The 26,344-nt window shown below is 53.6% G+C and overlaps 8 protein-coding genes across 8 annotated transcripts; 3 read left to right on the top strand and 5 right to left on the bottom strand.

The window, feature by feature from the left end:
• Positions 1 to 2,798: 2,798 nt before the first annotated feature.
• On the bottom strand, positions 2,799 to 4,053 carry HER10_EVM0003945 (uncharacterized protein). The gene is made up of 3 exons (XM_035473606.1): positions 3,707 to 4,053; positions 3,492 to 3,657; positions 2,799 to 3,416 (listed from the first exon to the last, which is right to left on the bottom strand). Exons 1-3 carry the CDS (start codon positions 3,802 to 3,804, stop codon positions 3,210 to 3,212), a joined length of 471 nt encoding a protein of 156 aa, XP_035326739.1. The 5' UTR covers positions 3,805 to 4,053; the 3' UTR covers positions 2,799 to 3,209.
• Positions 4,054 to 4,851: 798 nt separating this feature from the next.
• HER10_EVM0003114 (redoxin) lies at positions 4,852 to 6,660 on the top strand. Its single transcript, XM_035472800.1, has 3 exons — positions 4,852 to 5,387; positions 5,456 to 5,658; positions 6,003 to 6,660. Exons 1-3 carry the CDS (start codon positions 5,264 to 5,266, stop codon positions 6,177 to 6,179), a joined length of 504 nt encoding a protein of 167 aa, XP_035326671.1. The 5' UTR covers positions 4,852 to 5,263; the 3' UTR covers positions 6,180 to 6,660.
• Positions 6,661 to 7,470: 810 nt separating this feature from the next.
• On the bottom strand, positions 7,471 to 9,144 carry HER10_EVM0001815 (60S ribosomal protein L24). The gene is made up of 3 exons (XM_035471550.1): positions 8,739 to 9,144; positions 8,309 to 8,452; positions 7,471 to 8,180 (listed from the first exon to the last, which is right to left on the bottom strand). Exons 1-3 carry the CDS (start codon positions 8,787 to 8,789, stop codon positions 7,899 to 7,901), a joined length of 477 nt encoding a protein of 158 aa, XP_035326564.1. The 5' UTR covers positions 8,790 to 9,144; the 3' UTR covers positions 7,471 to 7,898.
• Positions 9,145 to 9,454: 310 nt separating this feature from the next.
• HER10_EVM0009214 (adenosine-deaminase) lies at positions 9,455 to 10,985 on the top strand (the record flags this gene model as incomplete). Its single annotated transcript, XM_035478707.1, has 2 exons — positions 9,455 to 9,618; positions 9,839 to 10,985. 2 exons carry the CDS (start codon positions 9,455 to 9,457, stop codon positions 10,983 to 10,985), a joined length of 1,311 nt encoding a protein of 436 aa, XP_035327135.1.
• Positions 10,986 to 11,543: 558 nt separating this feature from the next.
• HER10_EVM0008310 (nascent polypeptide-associated complex subunit beta) lies at positions 11,544 to 12,430 on the bottom strand (the record flags this gene model as incomplete). The annotated part of the gene is made up of 4 exons (XM_035477837.1): positions 11,544 to 11,773; positions 11,929 to 12,101; positions 12,287 to 12,293; positions 12,379 to 12,430. 4 exons carry the CDS (start codon positions 12,428 to 12,430, stop codon positions 11,544 to 11,546), a joined length of 462 nt encoding a protein of 153 aa, XP_035327050.1.
• A 456-nt stretch (positions 12,431 to 12,886) lies between these two features.
• HER10_EVM0005199 (assembly factor cbp-4) lies at positions 12,887 to 14,212 on the bottom strand. Its single transcript, XM_035474822.1, has 3 exons — positions 13,711 to 14,212; positions 13,470 to 13,654; positions 12,887 to 13,413 (listed from the first exon to the last, which is right to left on the bottom strand). Exons 1-3 carry the CDS (start codon positions 13,761 to 13,763, stop codon positions 13,277 to 13,279), a joined length of 375 nt encoding a protein of 124 aa, XP_035326841.1. The 5' UTR covers positions 13,764 to 14,212; the 3' UTR covers positions 12,887 to 13,276.
• A 3,517-nt stretch (positions 14,213 to 17,729) lies between these two features.
• HER10_EVM0003310 (SKT5) lies at positions 17,730 to 22,140 on the top strand. Its single transcript, XM_035472991.1, has 3 exons — positions 17,730 to 19,225; positions 19,275 to 21,491; positions 21,552 to 22,140. The coding sequence occupies exons 1-3, from the start codon at positions 18,763 to 18,765 to the stop codon at positions 21,683 to 21,685; spliced, it is 2,814 nt and encodes a 937-aa protein (XP_035326689.1). The 5' UTR covers positions 17,730 to 18,762; the 3' UTR covers positions 21,686 to 22,140.
• A 1,431-nt stretch (positions 22,141 to 23,571) lies between these two features.
• Positions 23,572 to 24,623, bottom strand: HER10_EVM0008282 (uncharacterized protein; the record flags this gene model as incomplete). The annotated part of the gene is made up of 2 exons (XM_035477809.1): positions 23,572 to 24,323; positions 24,389 to 24,623. The coding sequence occupies 2 exons, from the start codon at positions 24,621 to 24,623 to the stop codon at positions 23,572 to 23,574; spliced, it is 987 nt and encodes a 328-aa protein (XP_035327046.1).
• Between the last annotated feature and the right edge of the window lie 1,721 nt (positions 24,624 to 26,344).

The following is a 26,344-nucleotide window of genomic DNA, read 5'->3' as shown; positions in this document are numbered from 1 at the left end:
GAGACAGTTCACAGCTGGGCTTGTCTTCCCTGCTTGGGGAAAATCGACTCTGCAGAGTGCGGAATTGGCTGGTGATAGGTACGGATACCTTTTGTGTGGGAGATTGCAGGAGATCGACAAGAGGAGAGCGTGGAGAAGACACCCAAAGGCCTGGAATCTTCTCAGACCGGTGTGACAATAATTAGTGATGTCTTTTGTGAAAGCCGTCAAATGTTCGTCGAGTGCTGATTTCGCCTCAAGTTGTTGCAGCAACAATCTGACATGGCAACAGCCAGCATCAGAAGCTGGTTCGAGGTCAAGCGAGACACGGACGAATCCTTAGGACTCGTTTCTCTCTTTTCTCCAGGGGACCGGGCCCGGGGCACGGAGGCGTAGGAGGCGGCCGTAAGGAGGTGGACCATGACGAGAGCAGGCGGCGCCTCCCACATCAAGCCTCCAGAATTCAGACTTGCCATCGCCGTCTGGTGGTGGACGGAGAAGAGCTCCGGGTCCGAGAGGCCGAGGCAGGATTCCCTTTGTTCTTCATGGCGCTGAGTTCATCAACGGATGAGGCGAAGGCTTCCGGACTGAGGAGACTGTAGTCCATCAGTCCCCATCCCCAAAGCCCGTCAAGTCGGATCGCGAAAGGTGCTAATAGGGAACGTAACGTGGTCCAACTCAAGTTTGACTTTGGGTCTAGGTGTGCCACTCGCCTAACGGCGCTCAGGAGAAACTGATCCGGCGTAGGGCAGGCTGTGAACAGACGGTGGAGCTACGACACAAGCGCGGGATTGCTGAGAGAGGCGTACCTGGCATGCTTGATGAGAAGGATCCGTACGTAGGTATCCCCATCTGACCGGGGGAAGAGAGAAGACGAAGATGAGAAAAAGAAAGACAAAAATGCTGCCCAGGTGGAAGGGGGGAGAAAAAAAAGAGGCAAGGGGTTGTTGGTGGTAGTGGGGGTGGTGAAGGTACCTATTCCTCTGTACTACTGCGGTACTACCTAAGGTAATGTAGGCCGGAAGGTGCCTTCCTTACTGGCAGGGTCCCCTGAATCGCCGGTCTGTGCGCGTTCCTTCCCCGAGATCGATTGACGATGTTTCCTTCCCTCTCTGTACCTATTCGTGCCTTGTTCGCACCTGCCATAGGACTTCCAAGAAGCGACTTTCATTTGTAAGGGAAAGCACCTTGCCCGGAGAACTGAGTTTGAGCGTTCGACTTACCTATGTAATCTGTTCGCCTGAATTCCTTTTCTTTGCAAATTTCATCAGACGACTGCATCGACAGACAATTAGAAGATCAGACGAGATTACTTACACGAATGCTCTCCACCAAAGGTCGGCCATCTTCAACCAGCCCCAAACAGCATTTGCTTTTTGCCATATTTATCACCTCATGCTAATACTCCCCTGCCTGGTCCTCATGCCAGGTATCTAGTTATAGTGACGGGGTTCTCCTCAGCGAACCAGATCGGTCAGGCTAGAAGCAGTAACGAGACGACTAGCCTCTTCAAACTATCCCTGCGAAGAATGTGAAGAAGAGTTTGAAGGGGCGCCTTGATTATGTCTCCTCGCCAATCGATAAATCTATCCCTACTTACACCAACGGCCAATCAAACCATCGCTCAACCACTACCTTATCCTAGCTCCTCACCCTCACCCACCGTCACCCACCAGCTAGACAAGTCCAGCCAGCCTGAGAAAACCTCATATCCAGCCTGTCACACCAAGTCACCAAAAGCCTTGGTAGACTACCTCGGCTTAATCGGTCTCGCTAGTGTCGCCGACCATGGTGACATGGTCGCCGTACCTAACCATCACCCCGAGGTCAGTCTTTGTGCGTCCATCCCCCCTCCCAGATTTGTGCCAACCGTCTTCCGAGCAGCGCCTTTTTCTGTGTAGCGTCGATGAGCCAGCTATCCGATCGAGCCAGCTTTCAGTAGCTCTACTTTGCGAATCGGCCGCCTGTAACATTGGCAAAGACCACATCTTACTCCAACCTCACCTTCGCACCGTCGCACTGCAGCAGCTGTCGATGCAGAGGACAAGATAGCATTCCATTCAGGTCACAAAGCTGAAAATACCCCTGGTGCAAATCATTGCAGTCATCTCGAAGCGACCCCCCTCCAGCGGGACGGACGGCCCAACGAGTGGCCAGAACCCCTGTGCCGAGCCAAACGTCACACGTTACCCGATTGCGACGCTGCTTCCGGCCCGAGAGGAACAGATCGCCGGGCATGTTTCCAGCTGCGTTCTGTACAAGGTATTGGCTCGCCTATCGTGCCGCAAAATAACCATTGTGTGTATCTGTGACTGCTCTGAACGCGGCGTGATCATATGCAAGCTGATGGTTTTCGTCACAGCCCGTCTCTGCTCTTCTTGTTTGGCTTCTGGCAAAGCTGCACTTCTTGGTATCCTCAAAAGCCTTGATAGGAACAATGACTGATTCGGGTAATCTCATATAACAATGCGAACCGTCAGCCGGGGTTGATGCTTTGCTAATTGCCATCGTCTCGTCCTCGCGCAGGGGCCTCTTCCTTCCCCTAGCTCTCGCATCGTCTCTCTGGTCTCCATAAACGCCTCTTTGGATCGTGGCGTCAAGCTCCTGTCATGCGCTTGGCGACCTGGACCACACGACGCTAAGTCTTCCCTACATCTTTCTACTCGAAACCAAGAAAACTCTCTAGCGTGGACCATGGCCCAACTCACCTTCCTATCTTCGATGGCAATATGCGTTCCATGAGAGTCGGGAGCGTGCCGCCCATGTGCTGGCCCGAGAATCTTGACCTAGGTACGTGGGTGCTTGGCTCTCAGGGTCAGAGAGGGCAGTCGCACACACTTCCCCCCTCGTGGAGAACTCGCGAATTCCTCGTGGGCGGCTTGCTAGTCATGTTTACGCCTGTTTTTGGTATTTAGAACATTGGCCTCCTGTGGAATATCTTGACAAGATATGTGCCTGTCTCACTCCCCATCTGATTGATAACATTTCCCCAAACCTCGAGACACGATGGCGCATTTTCGACAGTGATTTTACACTAGATAGATTTATCCAACAGATGCACAGGTGTCAGCCGAGAGGATTCTAGACTTACTACTTCGAGACAAAAGCCCTGCCGCCAGGAATACGAGCCATACCACGAATCATTGGAAGTCGTGCCCTACCGGTACTAGTCTACGGGAAGGATTCGGATCTTTGCAGTTCAGACAATGTCTTGGCACAGGGGACAGATTTTACCAGTGCCTCTCAGAGATATCAACGGTATTCACATCAACGCCATCCCGGAACCACCTCTCTGCGTCTTCAATTTTGACATCGTTCCCGCTCATCTGTCTCTTGCGCATAAGCCCGCTCTCGGCAAAGGTCCAATCCTCGAGACCATACGTCCGCCACCACTGTCCCGACTCATCATGCCACTCGTACCAGAATTGAACGGCAATCTTACTCCAAAGGTCAGTGATCCTTCAAAAGCGCAGCTACAGCTGCGGGGTCAACGGTAACTCTGGGGAGCTTACCTTGTTATCAGTGAAGGCGAACAGCTCCTTGCGCAACCGGTATCCATTCTCCTTCTCCCACTTCTTGGTGAGCCATTGCTCAATCTCATCTCGACCCTGGAGAAAAGTGTCTCTGTTGCGCCAGACGGAATCAGGCGTGTAAGCCATCTTCACTTTTGCGGGGTTTCTGCGGCGATGTCAGTGGGCGTTTGCTTTGGCTGCTGAGGGGCACGGACTTGGAGTTCCATCCATCCTGGGCTGCCTTCACCTTGATCCTCGCGGTTTCCTCGGTGAAGGGCGGGAACGGCGGTCTGGCTTCGTCCTGGCTGGCCATGATTCAAGCAATGCGATCTTTCCAAGTGATGATGCATAAAGTAATGGAGCTATCGCCATGGTATGACAACAGTTTTGAACATGTCAGTCATGCTGGAAGAAGACACAAGCATCCGACGATGCAACCAATCACAGGCACAGATTGCCGTGGGTTCGGCCTTTGTCAGCTGTCATCAGCGCCCTTGGCAAACACCGCGGGTTCTGCTCTTGCGAATCGACGTCAGATGAGGCGCAAAAGTTTTGTTTTACAACTTCTCAGCTTTAGCTCAGAAATTCCTATCTAGCTTGAGCATGGCGAGTCTTTCAAACTTCGGATGGCTTTCGGAGAGAGCGCTGCAGTAAAAAGCAACGGCCGACGCCGGCGCAACTTCTGCCTTGCCACACAGAGCCGCGCTGACATGCGGTTGCGGTGTGTTGTTATGTGAACCAGGTACCGGACGATTGACTTTCCTGGGTCCCGGCAGCTGGTTCTTCAGACGATAAAATCAGGCAAAATCCAGACAAGCACATGCTCGCCGACTTTGTACCATCTGCACGCCAACGACCACCAACATCCAGAAATGTCACGCCGGCCGGGTCTGGAGTACCCGGACCTCGCCATGATGACAAAAAGGCTCCCAGAGTCACAACGTCTTGGCACAGTAACTCCGAAGGACGTTGGTAGAAGGCCGACAGGCTGGATGCTCGGACGGCCGAGAGGGGCCCTTGTTCGCCTCCCCCCACCGGGGGAGAGAGGCCGGGGATCGGAGCCCAAACGGACGCGGCATAAATTCCCGGTCTTGCGTCATGTCACTCTGTGGGCCGAAGAGGTGCGCATTTTGCTGGTGTTATCAGAGTTCAAGGTACATGTCATCTATTCGTACCTCCCCCATACGGATACTCTGTCTGTTGTCACTTTGAATGCTGCTGTTATCTGCTACCTTCCTTGCCTGAGGTACCTAGAGTAGGGGAAAAAAAGGATACTTTGCATCATGGCATGGCTTTTCATCGCGAAAGCGGGCAAACAAGACAACTCTCCAGAGTTCCGAGACAAATCAAACCGTCGAATCCCTCTTGTTAGAACTTAGTGCAACGGTAGGTCCCCGTGGTCCGCACTTTTTTGCCCACTTGTATTCCGTCACAAAGACACTTTGCCTGTGCCTGTGCCTGAGATGGTCGGCGGTGGTCCCAGGAAGGAGTGGCCGCCCCGCGGCTAAGGAGCGTAGTATCCGTATCTCAAATACAAATCATCACGAGCTCCACTTCCCTGGAAGCTCGCAGAATTGCGCCTGGGACCCTGACTCGGCGATCCCTCGATATCCCGCCCACCTACTAATTCGCCCTACCTTCCTTTCCTTTATCTGATCTTGTTTTCCCTTTCCTTCCATTCTTCAACAAAACACTCTACTACCAATCCACTCTCACATCTCCAACGCACTTCTTCACCAATTTCCTCAACCAACCCACACCAAAACATCAAAATGTCTGGTCTCAAGGTCGGCGAGCAGTTCCCCGAGGGCGTTGCCTTCCAGTACATCCCCCACCAGGAGGAGACTGCCGACTTCAAGGTCTGCGGTATCCCCATCAAGTACGACACCGCAAAGGGTAAGTCTCTCTATATGAATCGAAGCATCACAAGATCCTCTTGGCTGACTGCTCCCGTCTCCCAACAGAGTTCAAGGACAAGAAGGTCGTCATCGTCTCCATCCCCGGTGCCTTCACTCCCACCTGCTCCGCCTCCCACCTGCCCGGCTACATTGAGCACAAGGACGAGCTCAAGGCCAAGGGCGTCGACCAGGTCATCTTCCTCGCCTACAACGACCCCTTTGTCATGTCCGGCTGGGGCAAGGCCAACAACATCAAGGACGACTTCATTGTGAGTTTTACCCGTCTCTGTCTTGCTGTTTCTGTTGCACTTTTTTTCGACTTGTTTTCTTGAGCTAGCTCTAGCCGTGCTGTGCTGTTGCGTTGTGTTGTTTTACCCCTCCCCCTCTTTCCGTGGAGCTCACCCCTTCACCGACTCCGATAAACGCCGCCCGCCCCCCACCCCCCACTCTGCCCCTCCACAAGGGGGTGGGAAACGAGTCTCAACATGATACCACGATACGCTCAAATCGCCTCATCCGCGAAGTTGCATTCGTGTCTTCTCCTCGTCATCTTTCATCGCGCGATATTACAGCCATCGTCACAAGCATTGATAAACTAACCCGGCTTTCCCAGGTCTTCGCCTCCGACGCCAACGCCGCCTTCTCCACCTCCATCGGCTGGAACCACGGCGAGCGCACCGCCCGCTACGCCATCGTCATCGACCACGGCAAGGTCGTCTACGCCGAGAAGGAGACTGAGCTCCAGGGTCTCGAGGTCTCTGGCGCTGAGCCCGTTCTCAAGGCTCTGTAAAGAGTTGGTAACTTGTGCCACTTGAAAGATTTAATGAATTTTGCGTTGGGCGGGTTCCTTTTTTTACATGATGAGAAATGCCTTTTGAGAAAACCAAGATCATTGGTCTCTCTTTTATAGACGAAAGATGGGGGAAAGAAAAGATAAACTTTTCCGACGACGCGTTTAGAACAAAAGCTCATTTAGAATTTTGAACTTTCGTTAGACGGAGGCTTCCGCTTATAGAAATAGAGACACACTGAATGGTTCATGAGACTTGCTCACAGTCATGTCGACATGCGTATCCGTTTCCTTGGCAACTTGCTAAGTAGCATTCATCTGATGGCTATGATGTGAGCTACGCGCTATGAACTACGTGTCACTGTCAGATGCCTTTGGGGAGCTTTGCAGAGCAGACGGACTTCGCCTCGGTAGCGGGGCTCGGAGATGCGATATTGCCGCGAAGAGAGACCGGCGGGGAGAAGGGACCGAAGGAGGAGGGGGTGGGTTTATCTTTTCCACGACGCTGGCCATGGTGTTGCTGAATACGTACAACGGGTAAGATCTCTTACGCAGATTTATATCATGCGTGTGTCTTGTTCCCATAGCAGGCATGATGCGGGTAAACTTGGGATATCATGAATCGAGACGATGACGGACGTCAGTTATGGAGGCGGGCCTTTGATATTTTCTTTTAAGGCTAGTGATGATGCTACTTGAGCCTGCCTTACCGGCTTGATGTACTTGAGTGAGGACGAGGGTATGGATGTCTGTCAATGATCGTCTTTATAGTGAATGAATGAATGTAGGGGGTTGGCTTAAGTTTCATGTAGTCATGTTCTCCGTCGCAGAGATGATAAATTCAGTAGGTGAAGCTCCGGCGATGGGCGTAGTGAGAGCTATAGAAGTGAATCCCCTCAAGTCATTACGGGATGGGAAAAGGGCTTGGGCTTTGCGCGAATGTTTGTCATCTGTAATAGGCTTCGAGTCCCCGTTTCGAGCGCGGGAGGCCGAGGAATGGAAGGAGTGTTACGGTGTTCTGCACTCTAGTGGAAGGGGGCCAGTCACTTGAGATGCGATATGTTTGCTGCTTTCCCAACTTGAAGCTCCGCTCTCTTGAGGAAAAGGGACGGTCAGCTCGAGGGATGGGGAGCGTTGGGCTCGTGGACGAGGCTCAGATCCGTGACATATCCCTCTCTGAAATACTTGAGAGAGAGTCTCACGTATGTCAACCTCCAAGAATCACGTCACCATTCGAAAGGTACATAACACAAGAAGACTAGTCACCAAAGTACGGAATTCAAGGATCAAAAACGTTGGTAAGAATCCCCCGTTGGGACAATTCCATGCAAATTCCGTGCTACCCGTGAGATTGTGTAGTTATAGAACCCCAAAGTCCCCGTTTCAAAGCACAATGAACCCTCGACTCCAATCAAGTTTTTGAACCTGGTCGTATTGTGCCTTTCACCATCGTTCGTTGTCAGAAGCGTTCGTTCCTTCGATCAAACGGTCCCCCTCACCAGCCAGAGGGTTGAGAGAAAGAACCTAACCCTCGGCCGGGATTGGTTGGTGGCCGTTTCTGTTCTTTGCTTCCCGCATGTCACACCAGCCTCACGCCGTCTCGACAGAGAAATGTTTTTACTCTTTTTTTATTTCATCATGTCAAGAGAAGAAAAAGCCCAAAACCCATAATCTTTTTTTCCCCAATTCCTCAACGAGAGACTAGAAAAAAAAGGCTGTTTAACGGGTACGGGCCTGGACCTTGGGAGCGGCGCCCTTGGAGCCCTGCTTGGAGGCGATGGGGCCCTTCTTGCCACCGGCGGCGGCGGACTTGGCCTTCTCGGCCTTCTTGGCGGCGGCGTCGGCGTTCTTCTTGTCCTTGGACTCCTTGATGGCGGCGGCGCGGGCGGCGGAGCGGGCCTCGGGGCGCATGGAGCGCTTCTCCTTGATCACATCGAGGGAGGCACCGACGATGGCACGCTGGGCCTTGACGGTGCGGCGGGTGCGCTTCTTGGCGACCTCCTGTTGTGGGGGTCAGTCATCTGTTCCTTTGGTGTTGGGGGGTTTGTAGGCTCGCGACGCGTGACAAGGTTCGATATTGAAATCTCGAATGGGACCTTATGGCAGCGTCGCGACGGTTTGGCACTCACCTCAGAGATACCCTTGCGGTGCTGGCGACGGTACAGGACGGTCCAGGCAATGCGGCGGGGGTTCTTGCGCTGGAGGAAGAGGGACTCGGACTTTCCGTTCTGGAAACGGAAGATCTTGGAGTCACCGCGGACGTAGAGCTTACCCTGTAATCAGAGTCTCGTCAGCGTCTTGTTCCCATGGAGAGTGTTATGTCTTTGCCTCCTCCGTGAATTCGTCTCCTTGCAATCATCTTTCCTTTCCCCGTCGATCAATCGTCGCCACATGGCTTGCTCGTTCATCCAAGTCGTTGCCCCTCATGTCCCATCTCTTCCATCTGGGGTTGAGCTCCCCTACTGCCCAGCCATGCTTCGAACAGGTTCCTTCGATCGACGGGGGAAAAGATGATATCGGAGATGTAGGGAGGGATGGGTGGCGTTGTCATCATCGTACCTTTCCAGGGTAGATTCTCTGTCCGGAGAACGTGTCGTCGTACGTGCGCATCTTGAACAATCAGTCAGAAAATAATCCCTCGTAAAAATTTCGGAAGATCCTCCTATAATCGACCCTCGATTCGTTCTCTTCGTCTGGCCCAGCAAAGTTGTTCGTGGAAAGCGGCTGTCTTTCGGAAATGGTGACGTTGCGGTTGTGTTGGGTAATCGCTAGGCCAGCAGTCGGAAGGAAAAAATCGAGGGTCGACCGGACGAGGGGGTAATCTATTGAACGTACATTGGCGGTATTGAATGCGAACGTTGGCTGACTTGTCGATGAGGTCAAAGGGTTCGGGAAGGGGAGGGTAAGACCAGGCTGGCACTCTTCGCGAGATTCTACAATTTTCGACTCTGGTTCGGAAATTCGTCGTGGGAGGGTAGAATAGCCTAGTGGGCGTCAACCCTACGCGGACGGGACGAAAGAGTGGGTCTGTCTGGTGGTGCATGTGTCACGTGGAGATAGCCATAACCGATACTGGTCAACTCGTGCTGCGCCACATATCGAAATACCTTGGTGTGTGGCTTGCCCACTCCCGAAGCCCCACTTTCAACTTCAAGTCGAGATGTGCGGCCTACGACACAGGTTCATGCTTGAGAGAAAATGTCGAACGGATACCGGTGATGAAAAGTTGGCTGAAGGTGACGAGACCTCTTATGAGCATATCTCGGCCGCTAAAAATGCCAGCCGACCCTGATGAGATCGCAGATGTTGTCCTAGGGCAGTTCAAGAAGCTACCCACGAAACGGAGGCCCCAGGTTAGAGATAATGGCCTACATGAATGGGTTCCCCTGAGCGGCATCGTCGCAGAGAAAGATGGTGTTTTGATTTGTCTCTCACTCGCGTAAGTAAAATGGTCATATATATGGTATTGTGTAGATGATCTCGGATCTTATAACTGAGAGTTGATTCATATGGTCCATACTTCAGGCGCCGGATCTCATCTTGCTTAATTCACGATGTTCTATACGGACCACAATCGTAGCTCCCACGATCCGTAGCAATACCAGACATCATTATCTCATTAATCCCATCAATGACCACCTAGCTAACACTTACCGCAGAACGGGCATGAAGTGTCTCCCAGCCAGCAAACTCCCCCTGGCAAAAGGAAACGCCCTCCACGACTGGCACGCCGAAGTCCTCGCCATCCGCGCCTTCAACCGCTACCTCCTGGACGAATGCGACGCCCACTCGCAGGGCAGCTCGCCCACCTCAAACATCATCACAAGACGCCCACCCTCCGCCATCTCCCCTTCCTCGCCCCAACCCTTTGCAATCAGAGACGGCGTCACCCTACACATGTACTGCTCCGAAGCCCCCTGCGGCGACGCAAGCATGGAACTCACAATGGCAGCCCAAGAAGACGCTTCACCCTGGGATCTGCCCCCGTCTTCGTCCTCATCTACAACCTCCCCGGGCGTCACCACTCCCACTTCTGCCCCTGTTCTCGGGACAACGACAGACACAACCCCCCTCCCAGGAAGAGCCTACTTCTCCCACCTAGGCATCGTCCGCCGCAAACCAGCCCGCGGCGACGCGCCCCCGACCACCTCGAAATCCTGCTCCGACAAGCTCGCGCTCAAACAGTGCACCTCCCTCCTCGCCTCGCTGACCTCCCTGCTGATCCACCCCGGCAACGCCTACATCTCGTCTGTCGTCCTCCCGGAATCGGAGTTTTCCGCTACAGGCTGCGAGCGCGCCTTCTCAGCAAGCGGACGAATGAAGGCCGTAGTGGATGAAGCGGCGCGTTGGAAGGGCGGGTACCGGTTCTCGCCGTTCGAGGTGCGGACCACGTCTAGAGAGTTTGAGTTCTCGAAACGGAGGGTTAGGGGACGGGCCGGGGCGGAGAAGATCGCGGCGAGTAACCTCGCTGCTGTCTGGACACGCGGTGGTGGTGTTGATGAGGGCACGATGGGCGGCGTGCTGCAGGGGCGGAAGGCGTTTGATGTCCGGGGCGCGAGTTTGGTTTCTAGGCGGAGGATGTGGGAGCTTGGGGCGGCGGTGGCGGAGCGGGTGGCCACGGAAGAAGGTGGTGACGACGATGAGGTCGGGGGGTTGCTGCGGCGGGCATTGGATGTTGATGCGTATGGCAAGGTCAAGGGCGGGGAGATGCTTGCTTGTCGGAGGGAGGTCAAGGAGGCTGTGAGGAGGGTTGCGCTGGCGGGGTGGGTTGTCAATGTTGGGGATGAGGAGTTTGCGAGGTTGTAGGATGGAATTCGTCACGGTGGTATGGATGCTAAAAGACATGAGTGCAGCGCAATTGGAAAATCATTCGGTTTCACTCTTCACATCTCATCTTCATCAACTCACCATCTCATTACGCTGTGAGTCCAAATCGTTGACCTTGTCGAGACCACAATACTACGCAGTTTGGACATGAACGGCGAGCCTTAAGCACCTCCTGAGAGCCTGACTTCCTCTTACCGTCTCACATCCACAACGACGCACACAATTTCAACCGCCGGAAAACACATTGGGAGCGTCTTCGTATCGATCGATTTTTGCGTTGGAAGTCAAGTTTGTATCTCGTTAATTTTTCCCATTCCTTAAAACCCACACGCTCGTTCATAGATGATAGGCAATCCACGGAACCCAAGGATGGTTTCGATAAAAAAAAAAGTATCTCTCTTCTCCCTCGAACTCCCATGACAAAAAGTATAAAGGTAGTCGCAGAGGGGGTGGCACCGTTTGGTTTGGGAGCTTTTTTTCATTTATTGATCTTTTTTCGGCAAATCTTTCATCTTCTGCTGTGAAGTATTTCGCCGCTTACTCGACCTTGCTCTCAAAGTTCTCACCCTCGACCAGGTCGGGGATGTCGTCCTCCTCACCGTCCTTGCCCTCCTTCTGCATGTTCTGGTAGCTCTCGGCGAGCTTGCGGAGCGAGGCGAGGGAGTCGGGGCCGAGCTGGTTGAGGATGCCGGGGACGAGCTCGGTGAGCTCCTTGTCCTCACCGTTGCCGTAGATGGCGAAGGTGTTGGCGGGGACGGCAGCGTGGACTGGAAAAAGGGTCATTCTTAGCATACGTCTAGGTACTTCTTCGTGCGGTGAGAGAGGTATGGGAGAGAGGAAGAGCTATCCTCTGGTGGAGGAATAGAGGTGCATCGGAAAAGAGGACGTGAACGGTGATGGTGGTAGCTTGGTGGTCATTTACCCTTGGGAGCAGCAAAGTGGATGACGTTGCCGTCAGACTTGAACATGTTGACCTCCTCAATGGCCTGGATGGGCTGGACGTTGAGCTTCTTCAGGGCAGCCTGGAGCTTCTTGTCGTCGGCGGCGGAGCGCGCGGGCGCACGCTTCATCTTGCGGCGGGGAGTGCCCTTGCCGCTATCGTCGGGCGAAGCATCGATACGTTAGTCATCATTTCCTCTTTGTAAACATTTCGCGCGAATGGACGGGTTCGAGAATTGTGGTTGTAGGCAATTTTGTCTTTTTTTCTGGATATTTCGCGGTGTTCTCGGTGAGGGAATGGGTGTAGGGAAAAAATGAGGGGTCAATTTTCGGAGGTTCACACATACCCTGCGCATCGCGTATATTAGCTACCAATTTCGAAACCGACAGCATAACGACAGCATAGAGCAAAAAGACATTGACGCAAACATACCGATACGCGCGGAGGCGCCGAGCTTCTTGAGGCGTTCCTGGACGTCCGACATGGTGGGCAGATTGGCTCGAGAATTGACGAGTTTGGGGAGGGAGAGGGACGGTTTGGCGTGGTGGTTTTGCGGGTGGGGGAAAGGGAAGCAAGCTGATGCTGTGCGGTCGTCCTCAGGGCAATTAGCAAAAATGTGTGGTATGGAGGTGGGAAAAACCCGGGCGGGCAGCGGCCGGCCGACCCCCCTCAGGCGAGGACGGGAGCTACGACCACACGCATATTCCCACCCCGCCCTCTTTCCTCTACCTTCCCGTCCCGCCTTGTGTGCAGCGCCCGAGGGAAGTAAATTTCACTGAGGTGGGCAAACTACTCACCGTGATTCGTTTATTGTTTGTCACACGTTTAATTATCTACCACAAGGCTGAAGTCGGCTCTGTCAGCTTTGCGTGATGAGGGTGATGCAATGATGGAGGTTTTGTGCGTGCCAAGAATTTCCTTCGCTTGCGGAAATAGTATTGTGCCGAGGTACGTTCCTTTTCTGGACCTCACCGAAAGCTCACCGAATGAGGTGGGGCCAGCCAAGTGATGAGCTTTTCGGCTTGCCTTCTCGAGTGGTGTTGAACCAGGTTAACGCTCTGCGTCACTGACAATCAATGTCTCCTGGCACGATGCATCCTATCACGTCTCTATCAATAGGCCGATATCAATCCGGCCATCCCAAGAACGCAACACTACTGCCGCGTAGTCTGTCAATTTCATCCAAATGTCTTTGAGCCCTCAAACGCCTGAAAGCAACCCTCAAAGGTCAGCATGGTATCTTTCGTTGTTATACAGCCAAACATGGCATAATCCCAGACCCTCCGAGACCACGTTGATATAGTACAGTCCGTCGCAGAGCGGCGGGACATCAGTCCAAGTCATCCGACATTCCCGACTCCTTGCGCATCGCTGCTTGTTGTGCCTTGAGATCGGCCTCTCTCCTCCTCTGCTCATTCACGCGTGCCTGCTTTTGTCTCTCGATATCTTCGTCTCGCACCGTCCAGACTGTTGACTGTGTTAGCTCCATGCTGAACCGTAATTCCAAGATGTGACTGGCGTACTCGGCTTGTTCGACTTGGAGTATTCCTTCAGCTTCGTAACAAACTGGTCAAACTCCTCCTGCGTCTTTTCGCGATTCGCAAGACTCCTGGCCTGTAGCTCGGGGTTGTATCTCTTGAAGAGCTCCTCTTCCGTCGGCGACACCCACATGGTGAAGGCCGGGCCGCCCACGCAAAAGATCCCGCCACTATGCCCATCTGTCAGTTCGCCATTCTCTACAGACCTTGAAGAGTCTCAACGTACCCAAGCAGCATCTTTCCCCACAACTTCCAATTCGTAGCCTTCTTTGTCGCCATGGTGATTGAGTTTGTGCGATGCAGCGAGATAGCAGGTAGGCTGTGACGATTTGGCGAAGCTCCGACAATGGAGACTTGAGTTCGGGGCTTTGCGACGCAGAGGCAACCCTCTCACAATCGATGACGAACCTGACGCGCTTGATTGGAGATCTACCAGCAGAGACCTAATTTGGAAGGCGGTGGGAAGCTGCCATCTCGTGCACCCTTAGGTAAGCTTGGACTCGCTGACTTACGGTGGTCCATGCGCTCTCTTGAGATGGTGTGGCTAGTGCTTCCCGTGCGACATCAGCTGTATTCTGCATATTCCTAGACTGGAAGTTGACGCACCAATGCGAACAAAACTCGGGCTCGAGTCCGTTCGAAAGTGTGGCACACTACACCATTTACTTCCCATGATCGTCCAAACCCACAGACCAGTTCTCATCTTCCCAGCACATCTCTGCAACCTCGTGGCGCAGGCGGAAGACCACATGTCCGAGGGGGCTGTGCTCACTGTCACCAACATCGAACAAAACGATTGTGGTTGGATGATGCCACAATCCTTTGGGAGACAAGCAACGCTCCAGATCGACATGCAGGAACGCAAGAAAACGCTTCCCGTGCTCCCCTCCCCAATGACAGGACGAAATCGAGCACCGACCCTCGTGAGTTGCGGCGGGATATCCCCAGAAAGGGAGGCCACCTACGGTCCATCAGAAACCCATGTGCCGGACAAGCCTCCAGTAGTGAACTGGCAACGATGGCACAGCCGCCCTTCGATGTCAGTCACGATTTGTCTACTTACTGTCGTTGTGGCGAAAAGAAATCAAAAGGCCTCCGCCTTCAGGGGCGTAGTGTCTTCCACGCGTCTGAGGGCTTCCTATGCATCGTGATTTGACCGTTGAGGATTAAAGCCATAAACCCCACCTCACATGGAAACGCCGGTCTTGGCCGCTCAGCCCTTCCTTCGAGACGGGAAAGAAAACGCTCTACTCCGAACGGGACGGAGGCTGACAAAATGCCTAACCCACCTCACCGCATGCTTGGCCGCTTGGCCGTACGTTGACCGGGCCGAACGGCCTTCCTATTCGACCCTGGTTGTTTCCACACTAGATTTGGTCGAGAAGTGGAGGCGACGAAGGCAAACGTCGTAAAGCAATACGATTGGGGAGAGGCCTCCTGAGCGTGACCAGAGAGGCTGATATACCGTCGACGAATAGCAAGACTGTAGAGACTTCGTCACCAGGACATCTGGTCATTGCTCTTGAGTTCTTGCTAAGTGGCTTTCCCGCTAGATGATGCATTTCCAAGTAAGAAGGAATGCCGCAACGAAAAGTGAGAACTAGCGGCGCTGCCTTGGGGTGGTTGCATAAACAGGCATTGCTGTCACTGAATCCCACAACCGTTCACCAGTACCAATTCAGTACGGTATACCAGCACCCGCGCCCCGGGCAACAGGACGGGAGTCGACGGGAAGCGAGAGAGATGAGACGAAATGTCGCGGACAGGCTCGGCGCACAGAGACTTTGCGAACCTAATTGCCCCTCGTCTCGCTGAGGGTCCTGTCGGTACGCCAAAACACCAGACACACTGGAAAACGGGGTTCAACAGGAGCCTGGACTGTTTCCGCACCCTTGCTTTTTCGGTTCTCGATACTTGGGCATAGGGTTGTTCTCTTACTCTCCTGATAAATTGCTTCTTGTTCTGAGAAGAGGTGGACAGGAGCCGAGTAACAGCCGGGCCCCTGATGCTCACGGCTGACGGCTGAAGGGTGATAATACTGGATCCCCATAAGGCAGACTCCATGGGAACAGCAGACTCAAAAGGGGCGTCAGGCCAATGAGGTTCGCCACTGGGGAGTTTCTGATACAGCGCTCTTGTTGTGTGCACCTCGAGAGAGAGAGAGAGAGAGACGCGGAGCCAGAATGCATTGCAGCAATGCTCGTTCAACGGGTCCTAGGGGGTTTGTGATTGATCCCTGCTTCATAATAAGGCACATTGTGCGACCCGGGTCAGGCAGTCAGGTGAGAGCAGGCGACATGCCTGATCAGCGTCGTTTTTCTTAGGGCACAAGATTGCATCGCTTGCGGTGGCTGATAAACTAGGTATCCGTGTTGGAAAGATCAAAAAGGAAGAGGTTGTCAGATGAAGCTTTTTGGGGGTGTTGCCATAGAGGCACCTAATTGAGGTTGCAATGTCGCTGGTCTTATCTGCCTCGTGACGCCGAAGACGGAAACGGCATGGTAGTTGCAAATCATTCGTTGAAGACAACTGTGACATTCCATTGATGGTTGCTGGACTGACGTCTTTTTTTTTCTGTTCGCAAAGTGAATGAATGAGTGTGGAGGGGAAATGGGTTGTGGAATGCAAAGGCTGGGAAGCACGGAGTCAATGGACCCATCCACTCGGTCTAGAGTACCTTAGGTACAGGTACTTATGGATGGACCAAGTCATGCCAGTGAGGTCCGGTACCTTACCGTGGCCATGACCTCAGTTCCAAGCCGCGACGCTGGGAAGACCCTCGTTGCAGCGCTCGGATGAACCTTTCCTGTGAGGGCTTCGTGCTGCGGCTGTCCAGGCGCATTGTGACGGTGTACCTCGCTGAGGACGGGAGGGTAGAAAAGCGAGAGAGTTGCACATTGCCTAGTCGTGGGGCCGGCGGCGGTTCAGGCAGGATTGCCCAACTGATCTGGGATATCCTCTCTCTCTCAAGCTGCCGTACTCATGGGAGACTGTTGGCATCTCGACCATGGTATGTAATCTATCCGGTCTGTAAGCTGATGGGCGGGTCGCGGGATGCCCCAGAGAAATAAGAGTATGTAATAAGAGTATATGACCCAGATGAAAAGATGAATGTTGTAAATGTAACGAGCAGGCTGGCGCAAATTGAAGGCGGTGCTTCTGTTGGATCCCGCTTCATTCAATGCGCCTGAAGTTCTGAAGTACATACAGTACAGTACCGATAGGCTGTAGCCCCTTCCCCCCTCTGCAAAGTCACTCAAAGTTCTCCGTAAGAGTAACCTTAAGCTAGCAGCGGCAGCGCGAACGCTGCTTCCGTACCTTGCCTTAGTGAGGTACTGTATTACTTGCCTTAGTAGCGCAAGTACCGAAGTAGCGTCGTATCGAGTGGATGACTTCGTCTCTGGTGTTGAAACCATCTTGACAGGCCAAAAGGTACGGATCCTTGTGACCATGAAGACTGTGATGACAGAAGATGACAATCATCGACGCCGTTCGATAAGTGTCGCTCCTACCATCTACAGACTTTGGGCAATGTGTTGACACCAGAGATATCGATTACAGAGCACGTCCGGGTGGCATATCATCACTTGTTAGGTACCTTGTTGTGAGATCGGGTACCTTGAAGAAAGGTATGGTAGGGAAGCAGGAGCGACATGGACAGATGGAAGGACACGGCCCCGACAGGCGCCTTCTCAAACACGCTGTCGTCATTTTGTCGCTGTTGCTCAGGGACCTTCATTTGTACCCTTTTTCTGCAACAAACAAAACGCAGACAACAGTCCTACATTGCCGTATCAAAATGCGTATCTTGCTAACGCTGCTCAGAAAATCCAACTCATTTCATGACTTCAAGTAATGTAGGTAGGCAGACACCACACAGTTGTATTACACGGACATGATTGTAATGTGAGGTGGTGCGAAAGAGAGGTCGAAGAAAGGTACAAAAGGTACATGGCCATGGGAGCACTTGCCTTCCATGACAACCGCCGCAGGAACGCCTCGTAACCGGGGACCCTGGGAAAGCGAGACACCACCTCCCCGATGCTCCAATGCTTCCCCCTCCATAATCCATCTCTGTGCGAAAAGGAAAGGTACCTTTTCGCCCCGTGCCTTACATGCGCGAATCGAGGTACCCGCCCCGGGCCTCGTCCAACAACCCAATCCCGTCCACGCATCCCGCCCAGTCCAGTCAAAATCCTTCTCCCCCCAGTCTTCCGTCTTGTCTTAATTCATCTGCGCGTTGCACCGCATCCGACAGCGTCTCCTGAGGTGCTTTGCTCTTCTTCTCTTCCACCAGCAAATTCCCTCCCGTGTCCCAGTCCCAGTCCCAGTCCCAATCACACACCCGTACGAATACCTACCGCACCGCACCGCACACACGTCGTTCCTTTGGTGTGTGGACTTGTGGACGCGTGCATGAGCTAGACCTCTTCCTCGCTCTCTATCTCTTACCCATACCTTTTACGAACATCCGTACCCTCCTCCCACTCCTCAACTCACTCTCCTTAAGCAACCTGAGTTGCTCAACCTTGAACGGCACGGCCATAGTACACATACTGCCCACACAAGAGAGAGCTCGGCCCAACCTCGTCCACCCCTCCAACATCAACTTCTATTTGCATCCCCACTGCTGCACTCCGTCAACTGCCACCAATAGACGCCGTGTTCTGGAAACACCTGCGATCTCCCCTTAACGGCTGCTCTATTGAACCTACTACCCGGCACTGCCCAACGCGCGGCTCTACTTCATTTCTTATTCTCTCCTTTTCCCTTTGTCCCTCTCTCTCTATCGGTTACTACTCCCCTTGAAATTCGGCTCACTCCGTCCTGCGCGCACCGAACCCCTCGAAATTGCAGTGGACTGTTTTCTCGTCCCGGTTACCAACTCGAATCGTCCGCTCTCGCGCATAGCCTGGCCCGCCGAAACTGTCGATCAACATTGAGCCGAAACGTGCGGAATCCCAGCCTACAAGACCATAACAACCCCCCGCCAACCCTTGGCCTTATCGTCAACGTCAGCTATGCGTCTGTTGTAGTCTGTCCAATTCCGCAAAGCTGTGGAGCTACACCTAATTTTCTCCTTTACGGTAACCTTATGCGATCCCGGGCCGCCTAGGAGCTGTTACCGAAACCAACACTTTTCCGACCTCGAACCACCTATCTTTTTACCCCAACGTACACCCCAAAAACACACTCGACCGAAACCCGCACATTGCGCCACTGAAATCGAAAAGTCCACGACACGATTCCGACACGAGCAGTGGTGGCATAGCAGACGATGGCAGGATATCCGGGTCAGCGTCCTTATGGCGGTGGCCCTCCCGCGCCTCGTCCTGGACCGGGCCCCGGCCCAGCGCCCGCGCAGCGGGGTCCTCCTCAGCAGTATGACAACTACCAGCAGGACGGATATGGCTACGACTACTATGATGATGGTGGCTACGACCAAAACTACGGCGGACAATACCAGGACCCTAACTACAGCAGAGGTCCGCCGCCGAATCAAGGATATCCGCCGCAGGATTACTATGGTGGCGGCCCAGGGCCCAATGGCCCTCCAAGAGGAGGACGACCGCCTCAAATGGGCAGAGGTGGACCCATTGCACGTCCTCCGACCGCAGATGGTACTCGCGGCGCATATCCGCCTCGTGGCGGTGGCGGTCCCCCAGGCCGAGGAGGTTTCCCCATGGGCCGGGGCGGCCGTCCCGCTCCGTATGAGCGATCGGCCAATTCAGATCCAGCTGGTAAGTTGCATGCGTGCCATTTATGCCCTTGTATGCTAACCATTCCTAGCAAATCGTCCTCGAGAACACGCGCCGATCAGTCCTCCTGGCGCCCAGGGATTTAGTGGTGGCGCTTTCCCGTCATTTCCAGGACAAGGCCGTAAGACGGACCTGGATGCTGAAAATGCGATTCTGAACAAAATGGCCGGAATCGACATCTCATCCCAACCTGTCCAGCAGCGGCCTCCTGGTGGACCTCCAAATGGCAGAGCGCCGCCACCCCGTGGCTACTCTGACCCGCGGCGTGGTCCTGAGCCAGGCTACGGACAAGACTTCCGAGGAGATGGCTACGGCCAGCAAGGCCCTCCGAGGGACGACTTCGGTCCGCCTTCTAGAAGCATGACCATGCCGGTCAACGACCAAGCACAAAGGCGCGGACCTCCGCCACGCCAGGACACATATGGTGGTCCAGGGGGGCCGCCACGTGGTGGTGTTCCTCCTCGGCCTTCAACAGCGCAAGGAAATCGGCCGCCACCGCAGCGCATGTATCCCCCAAACCCGATGCCTCCGCCGCCGCAACAGCAGCAGCAGCAGCAACTGCCTCCGCCTCAGAATGCAGGTTATGGGGGACCTGGAGAGTTCGGAGGCGATCAGGACGGATACCGAGATACTAGAGCGTCATTCGGCGATGTCTACGACGCCTATTACCAACCTTCTCGCATGAGTAATCAAAGCGCCCACAATTATGGGCACCATGATGCTCCCGAGTACAATGGGGCACCATCGCATGCTCCTCGCGGTTCTTTCGAACAGCACATGCGTCCAGGCATTGCCGAACACACGCAGCCGGGCGCTAAGCGCGTTCCGGAGATGAGTCGGACCAAATCGCAGCCAGATCTACGACAGTCGCAGCAGGCTGTGTTTGAGATGGCCGGTGACGCTCCTCCGATGCCGCCAATGGGTAACGGCTACCAGGACGCGTATAACCAACCCAACGGCTGGGACCAACCACAGAACCCGCAGATGGGGCGTCCTGGTTTGCCCCAAGGCCCTTCTCCTAATCGAGGCCCCGATTCTCTGCCATCTCATCCGGCCCCCGTCCGACCTGGCCACATGCCGAATTCCATGGTCAATATGAATGACAAGCCCGCGCCTGTTCGCAACTATGCCGGCGCTCCTGGCGTCAACGTACCGACACCTCCTGCCGGGCCTGGCGGCGCACCTCCGCCTCAGCAACAAATGCTCCCTCAGCAGCCCAGCAAGGCTTCGCTTCAAGAAACAACACCCGTTACCCAGGAAGAGCTAGAGCGTTTACGCCAGGTTGTCAAGTCAACACCGAATGATCAAGAGACTGCCATGAGGCTGGCGAAGCGACTAGTGGAGGCGGCCGATGTTCTGGCCCCGAATCTTGCCGATCCGAAGATGAAGACTCGTGCCCGGGAGAGATATCTTGCCGACGCAAACAAGATCCTCAAGAAGTTGTCGAGCGCGCAAAACTCTGAAGCAATGTTCTTTTATGCCGACTGCCTAGGCCGTGGCTTGTTTGGACTGGAGCCTGATAACAAGGAGGCTTTCACATTGTACCAGTCGGCTGCTAAGCTCGGACATGCGGCTGCGGCGTACAGAACGGCAGTCTGCTGTGAGATTGGCCACGAAGAAGGTGGCGGCACAAGAAAGGATCCCCTCAAGGCGATTCAATGGTATAAGAGAGCTGCAACGCTCGGCGATACGCCAGCCATGTACAAGGTTGGTATGATCTTGCTCAAGGGGCTTCTTGGCCAGCCGAAGAATCCTCGCGAAGCTGTAGGGTGGCTCAAGAGAGCTGCGGAAAGAGCTGACGCTGAGAATCCTCACGCATTGCATGAATTGGGTCTGCTCTACGAATCTGCAGCCCCTAACGATGCCATTATTAAGGACGAAGCTTATGCCTTCCAGCTGTTCCGAGAGGCGGCTGACCTCGGCTACAAATTTTCACAATATCGTCTCGGTTGCGCCTTCGAGTATGGTCTGATGGGCTGCCCGGTTGACCCCCGCCAGTCCATTATGTGGTACTCCCGCGCAGCTCAGCAAGGCGAGCACCAGTCTGAGCTGTCACTCAGTGGATGGTACCTTACTGGCACCGATAATGTCTTGCAACAGAGCGATACCGAGGCTTACCTGTGGGCGCGCAAGGCTGCCACGGCCGGTCTGGCTAAGGCTGAGTACGCGATGGGTTACTTTACCGAGGTGGGCATTGGTGTGCCAGCCAACATGGAGGATGCAAAGCGATGGTACTGGAGAGCAGCTGGTAAGTTGCAATTGCTTGTATGTTTGTGATGTTTGTGATGTTTGCTGACCCATTTCACAGCCCAAGATTTCCCCAAGGCACGTGAACGGCTCGAAGACCTTAAGCGCGCCGGCAAAAACGGACCCCGGCAGCGCGAGCGTATTTCTCGCAGCAAGATCGGCAAGCAACAAGAGGGCGAGTGCTCCGTCATGTAGGCGGCAAGTCATGACCCAATACAACAACTTGATGTAACACGAGCGGTCCGGGCTGGGTTCCTGTGTCGACCGCAACGACGACCACGAACAGAGGATGAAGAGACGACGACGAGGTACAACTCTGTGTACTTGTACGGCATCAACCGACAACGGGATGTTTGATCTATACGGAACAGGAAAGAAAAGGCTCACGAAGAAGGAAGAGAATGGGGGAAAGCCACAACAGGCGTTCTGGACAAACGGTAGTCGAATTTCCTCCATTGGATGGGAGGCTCCTTTGTTTGATAGGGAGGTCACTCATATTCTCCTTCTCCCCCCACAGGTCCACGGAATAAGAATGGCTCTGATGAGGGGCTGGATTTCAAGCATTCATGTCAATGTCTCATCTGAGGGCAGGTTGACATGGCTCATACAGCCGATGTTTGGCGTTTAGCATATATAATTATTCATTAACGTCTCCTTTGATGCACTATTGCTTTCTGACGCTCGGTTTATTTCCTGACTTGAGGTTATTACAGGAAGCTGAAGATCTAATCAATGTTACGTCACACACAAGGTCCTTGGCGAGCGAAATCGGTCTTCTCTTCCCTATCGGTTTTCCCTAACGAAACTATTTGATTATAGCGACCTTATCTTTGCTTGATTCTGCACAGGCGATTTGCGTATCACCTTGAAGCCGTAGAAAAGGGGGGAAGGGTAGAGTGGCTGTAGCTGCGATTGCCCAAGGGTGAGTCTCGTTCGGTTTCGGTCTCGGGTCGTGTTTGTGCAGTGAGGCTGAGGTTCTCGAAAACCCGGGGTTACGATGATTCGTTTAGGACGATGAGGGTTCCTTGGCTGCATTACTTGCCAATTTTAGTTCGAGGTAGTCCGGGCGAGGCAGAATGGTCTTCCCTACTGAGATCAGGTAAGTAGGTGGTAAGGTGAGGCGGCGGGGTCCTGGCGGGGTTTCGTGCGGCCCGGGACGAACTTTGGGAGACGACAGCCCGGAGGTTGCGGCGCCGGGGCCGGAGGGCCTGTCGGCTCGGAGGATACGGATAGTCCCGGGGGCAACAAGTAACGGCCTGGATGTATATCAGTGGTCTGTCCTCGGTGTGACGCGAACGATATAAGTTGGTATGTAACAATAATCGTCGTAGACGTGATGTTTCATATCGTCGAAGAGACTAGCTGCGGCTTGTACTCCAATATCAGCCGCGGCGTGCTGTGTGTACGACCTTCACTGAGCTCCTTGTAAGGTAGGAGAAGCGACCTTTCCAAGACGCGATGGATGAACCAGGGGAAAGAGCAACCACGTATCCCTTCTTCCCAAGCGTACCTTCCATCGGAATACAGGAAAGGGTATATACCCCCCCTCAATCCCATTCCTGTCACCAGCCAGCGGGCGCCCTCTTCGGGGGTCAGGTCAAAACTGGCTGGGTGGTGGAGTGGTTGAAGTCCACGAACAGCCTAATCGGTGAAGGCTCAGAGGTCCCGAGTTCAAGTCGAAAAAAAATTCCCGATATATATATATATATATATATACCGTAGATATATATGAGCGCCAGAGATGTAGCCCCCGTTCGCCACCGGGGGGGTGAACTCTTTTGCCTTTTCGGATCTTGGTCTCGCGGTAGATGTACATCGTGGAAACCGATCAAGAGTGTAGAGCTTTCTATGCAGTTCAATGTTGAATTTTCCGTATTAAATCTTGCTCCTTTTCTACTATTGCCTAGGACTTTCTCTCGCGGCACCTCTTCCGTCTGAGTTTCAACATCGAACGAGAGGTAACCTCTAGAGAAGATTAGTGGAGGAGCGGAAATACCGTACGTGATTTTAAGCGTTTAAATTAGATAAGTCTGATTCACTCGTCTTCCAAGTAAACTTCTGAATTCTCATGTCTCTCCAAGCTAAACTAGCAATATGTACATGCTCACCGTAGCAGCACCCAACAAGAGCCCCCAATTCAAAGAAACCGAGCCAAATGCGCTGCTCGTCGCAACCCGAGTCGAATTCACCCTCATACAATGAATATTCGGCCTCGCCAGCTTGACATTGAACCGCTCCTCCCCAACCCACGTATTGAAAATCAGAATCTGCACGCGGTTCGAAGCGTTCAAATACGCCTCCCTCGCGTCCCCGCCATCAACCAACCCGCTCCCGAACCCCAAAATCTCACTCCCACTCATAACCGGCGGCGTGATCTCCCCCGTAGTCGAGGTAGAATTACTCGTAACGTTGGGGTTGAGGTTACTCGTCCTAGCTCCGTAAATCACAGCACCATACCCGAACGTAGTATTACACTCCGGGATCGTCTTCCACGAGGGCATTCTTCCGTCGCAGCTATCTCGCGTGAGGGATTTATCGAAGGCGTGGAGGGCTTCGAGGCACGCTTCGCCTAGGACGGGTTCGCAGTCCGTGCTGTTGCCATTCTCCTCGGTCCAGAGGTTTGTGACGTTGGGAGAGAACTCGACGTCTAGGGATGTTACGCAAAAGGGAGAATCAGAGCCGCGGAGACCGCCGGATGAGAGGTTTCCTCCGAGGGGCCAGGATAGGGAGTAGGAGGTGGCGATGTAGTGCGGGTCGGTGATGTTTCGGCCTAGGGCGGCTTCTGTGGTGTTTTGGGCGAGGTGGGGGAGACTGAGGTCGGATATGTTTACGCCTGGTGGTGAGATGTAAGTCTATATAAGCACTTCAAGTATTGGGAAGAGGGAAGTAGAATCGTACGCCATGTCCATTCGTCTTGTCCGAGCAGCCGGGCGTTGCCTGAGAAGACCTCAAAGGGGCGGAACGATATTTGGCGTGTGGTGTTGGGCTCTGCTATTGCCTGTTGGAGAATCTCGATGGACTGATTATCGAATACGGTGGGCGGTGATGCTCTGAATGTTTGAGCGCGATCGTTCCAATAACTAAAGGGCGCAGAAGCGCGTGAGAATAGGAGGCCTACGATGGGGAGTTTCATTCTGGACAGATGGTTTCTATTGATTATGATAACGTTGAGAAAGAGTACAAGAAAAGACCTGAAAATGTGTTGTAGCCCGTGGAATTCTCATGTGCAATTTTGTCTTTAAGCTTTTATCTAGAGATTTGGAGATTTGGAGATCTGGATAGAGGAGGCTCTCGAGGAGGCTTTCGGGGAGGCGTTTTTCGCCCCGGGCGGAGCAGATCTTGCCGATCTTGTCAGCCCTACGCCCGAGAGATATCTGGGGTATGTGGCACCACTACGTGCGCCCAGACACTGCGCGATACCTGTGATACCACATTTAGTCGTGGTGTAAGTTTGCAAGCATGGATGACTGGCTAGTCGTAGTGGGCGGGAAATGGATGCTTCTTCCTGAGGCATTGGCAGACGTCAACATGCCAAGACCTGGGTAACCTTCAGTGCCGAACGCCATACCGAATCGTTCAAACTGACAGCTTAATCCAGTTGAGAATGCCTTCAATCAGGCTCCAGTCACCTTACAGAAATGCCTTGGAAGATATCCTCTGGCGAAGCTGCCAGTCTAGACTGCATGGAAAACAATCAGCTGCGATCGAGGAATGATGTGAAGGGAACCTATACCCCCGAAAATGGGTGACACGAGAACTTGCCGACGGCTCTCTTCTGATGATCGTAAACAAGACTGTTCATGCACGTGCGAGCAACGTGTATGACTTCTGTGAAAGGTAATGATTCCGTTGTACGTCGCACCCAAGTATAACCATGAGTAGGGAAATGGCCGTTCGGGGCATCTTCCATAGAGAGTCGAAAACGTAGTCAGTGTAGCACAAGCCTGCTGTGTTCAGACGCTGACACTCGTGAGTAGATATATATGATTATTCATCGCAGCTTCAGTCCTCCAGTTACCAGTCTTTCTTGCCCTTCATTGCGCCCGACTCACCCCTTCTGTCCGTCTCCAACAAGAGACCTCAAACCGATGAGAGAAGACGATACGGGTCACGTCAAGGACGGGTAGATTGTAACTCAATAATAGATGCGACGCGGTGGAAGGATGACAGACTCCACGGATTGTAGGAAAGCTCAATGCCGGATCTGTCATATTTCCACCGCGTAGATAGATGCCTTCCCAGGCCCAACCCTTCTTTGACAAAGCCTACCATCAGAGATGTCAGCACCGGTCCATGAGAGATCAAGACGTCAAATTTATTCATCGATAGATGACCTCACGACTCTGGTGATCCTGTTTCGAGTATGGACACTCATCTTCCTCATCCTGTACCATTCGGAAGTTCCCCCCACGCAGGTCCAAATCTAGAACTCGACCGACCTCGGTACGGCCGGCGTGTCATCCGATGTTTCGCAACACAGGGTAGCAACCAGCAAGATGGCCCCCGGAGCCCGAAGGGGGGATCGTCCCGTGCCTTGCGTAAGGGTCAGGGCCGGGGCTAAAAGGGAGAGAGAGAACCTCGTTTTCGGGAGAGAGTGGATCACAGGGTTGGGCTGGAAATTGAAAAGTCCCTATCCATGCATCCCAGCCCAGCGAACTACGTGTAACGGTCGAGTTCGTTTTGCTTTTCCGTATTGCCGGGGCAGATCTTGGTAAAAGTCTCGCCGATTACGGTCGACGGATGGGCTGGTCATCGAAAACTACGGACGAACTATGTGATTCTGACGTGAACGCCCCATTTCGATATCGATAATTCTCCGGCATCATCGGCCGGGTAAGAGGGAGTTGCAGAGCC

This window comes from Colletotrichum scovillei (assembly GCF_011075155.1).
Source record: "Colletotrichum scovillei strain TJNH1 chromosome Unknown Contig00011, whole genome shotgun sequence".
Classification (NCBI taxonomy): Eukaryota; Fungi; Ascomycota; class Sordariomycetes; order Glomerellales; family Glomerellaceae; genus Colletotrichum; species Colletotrichum scovillei.
This window is presented reverse-complemented; position numbering and strand designations above follow the sequence as displayed.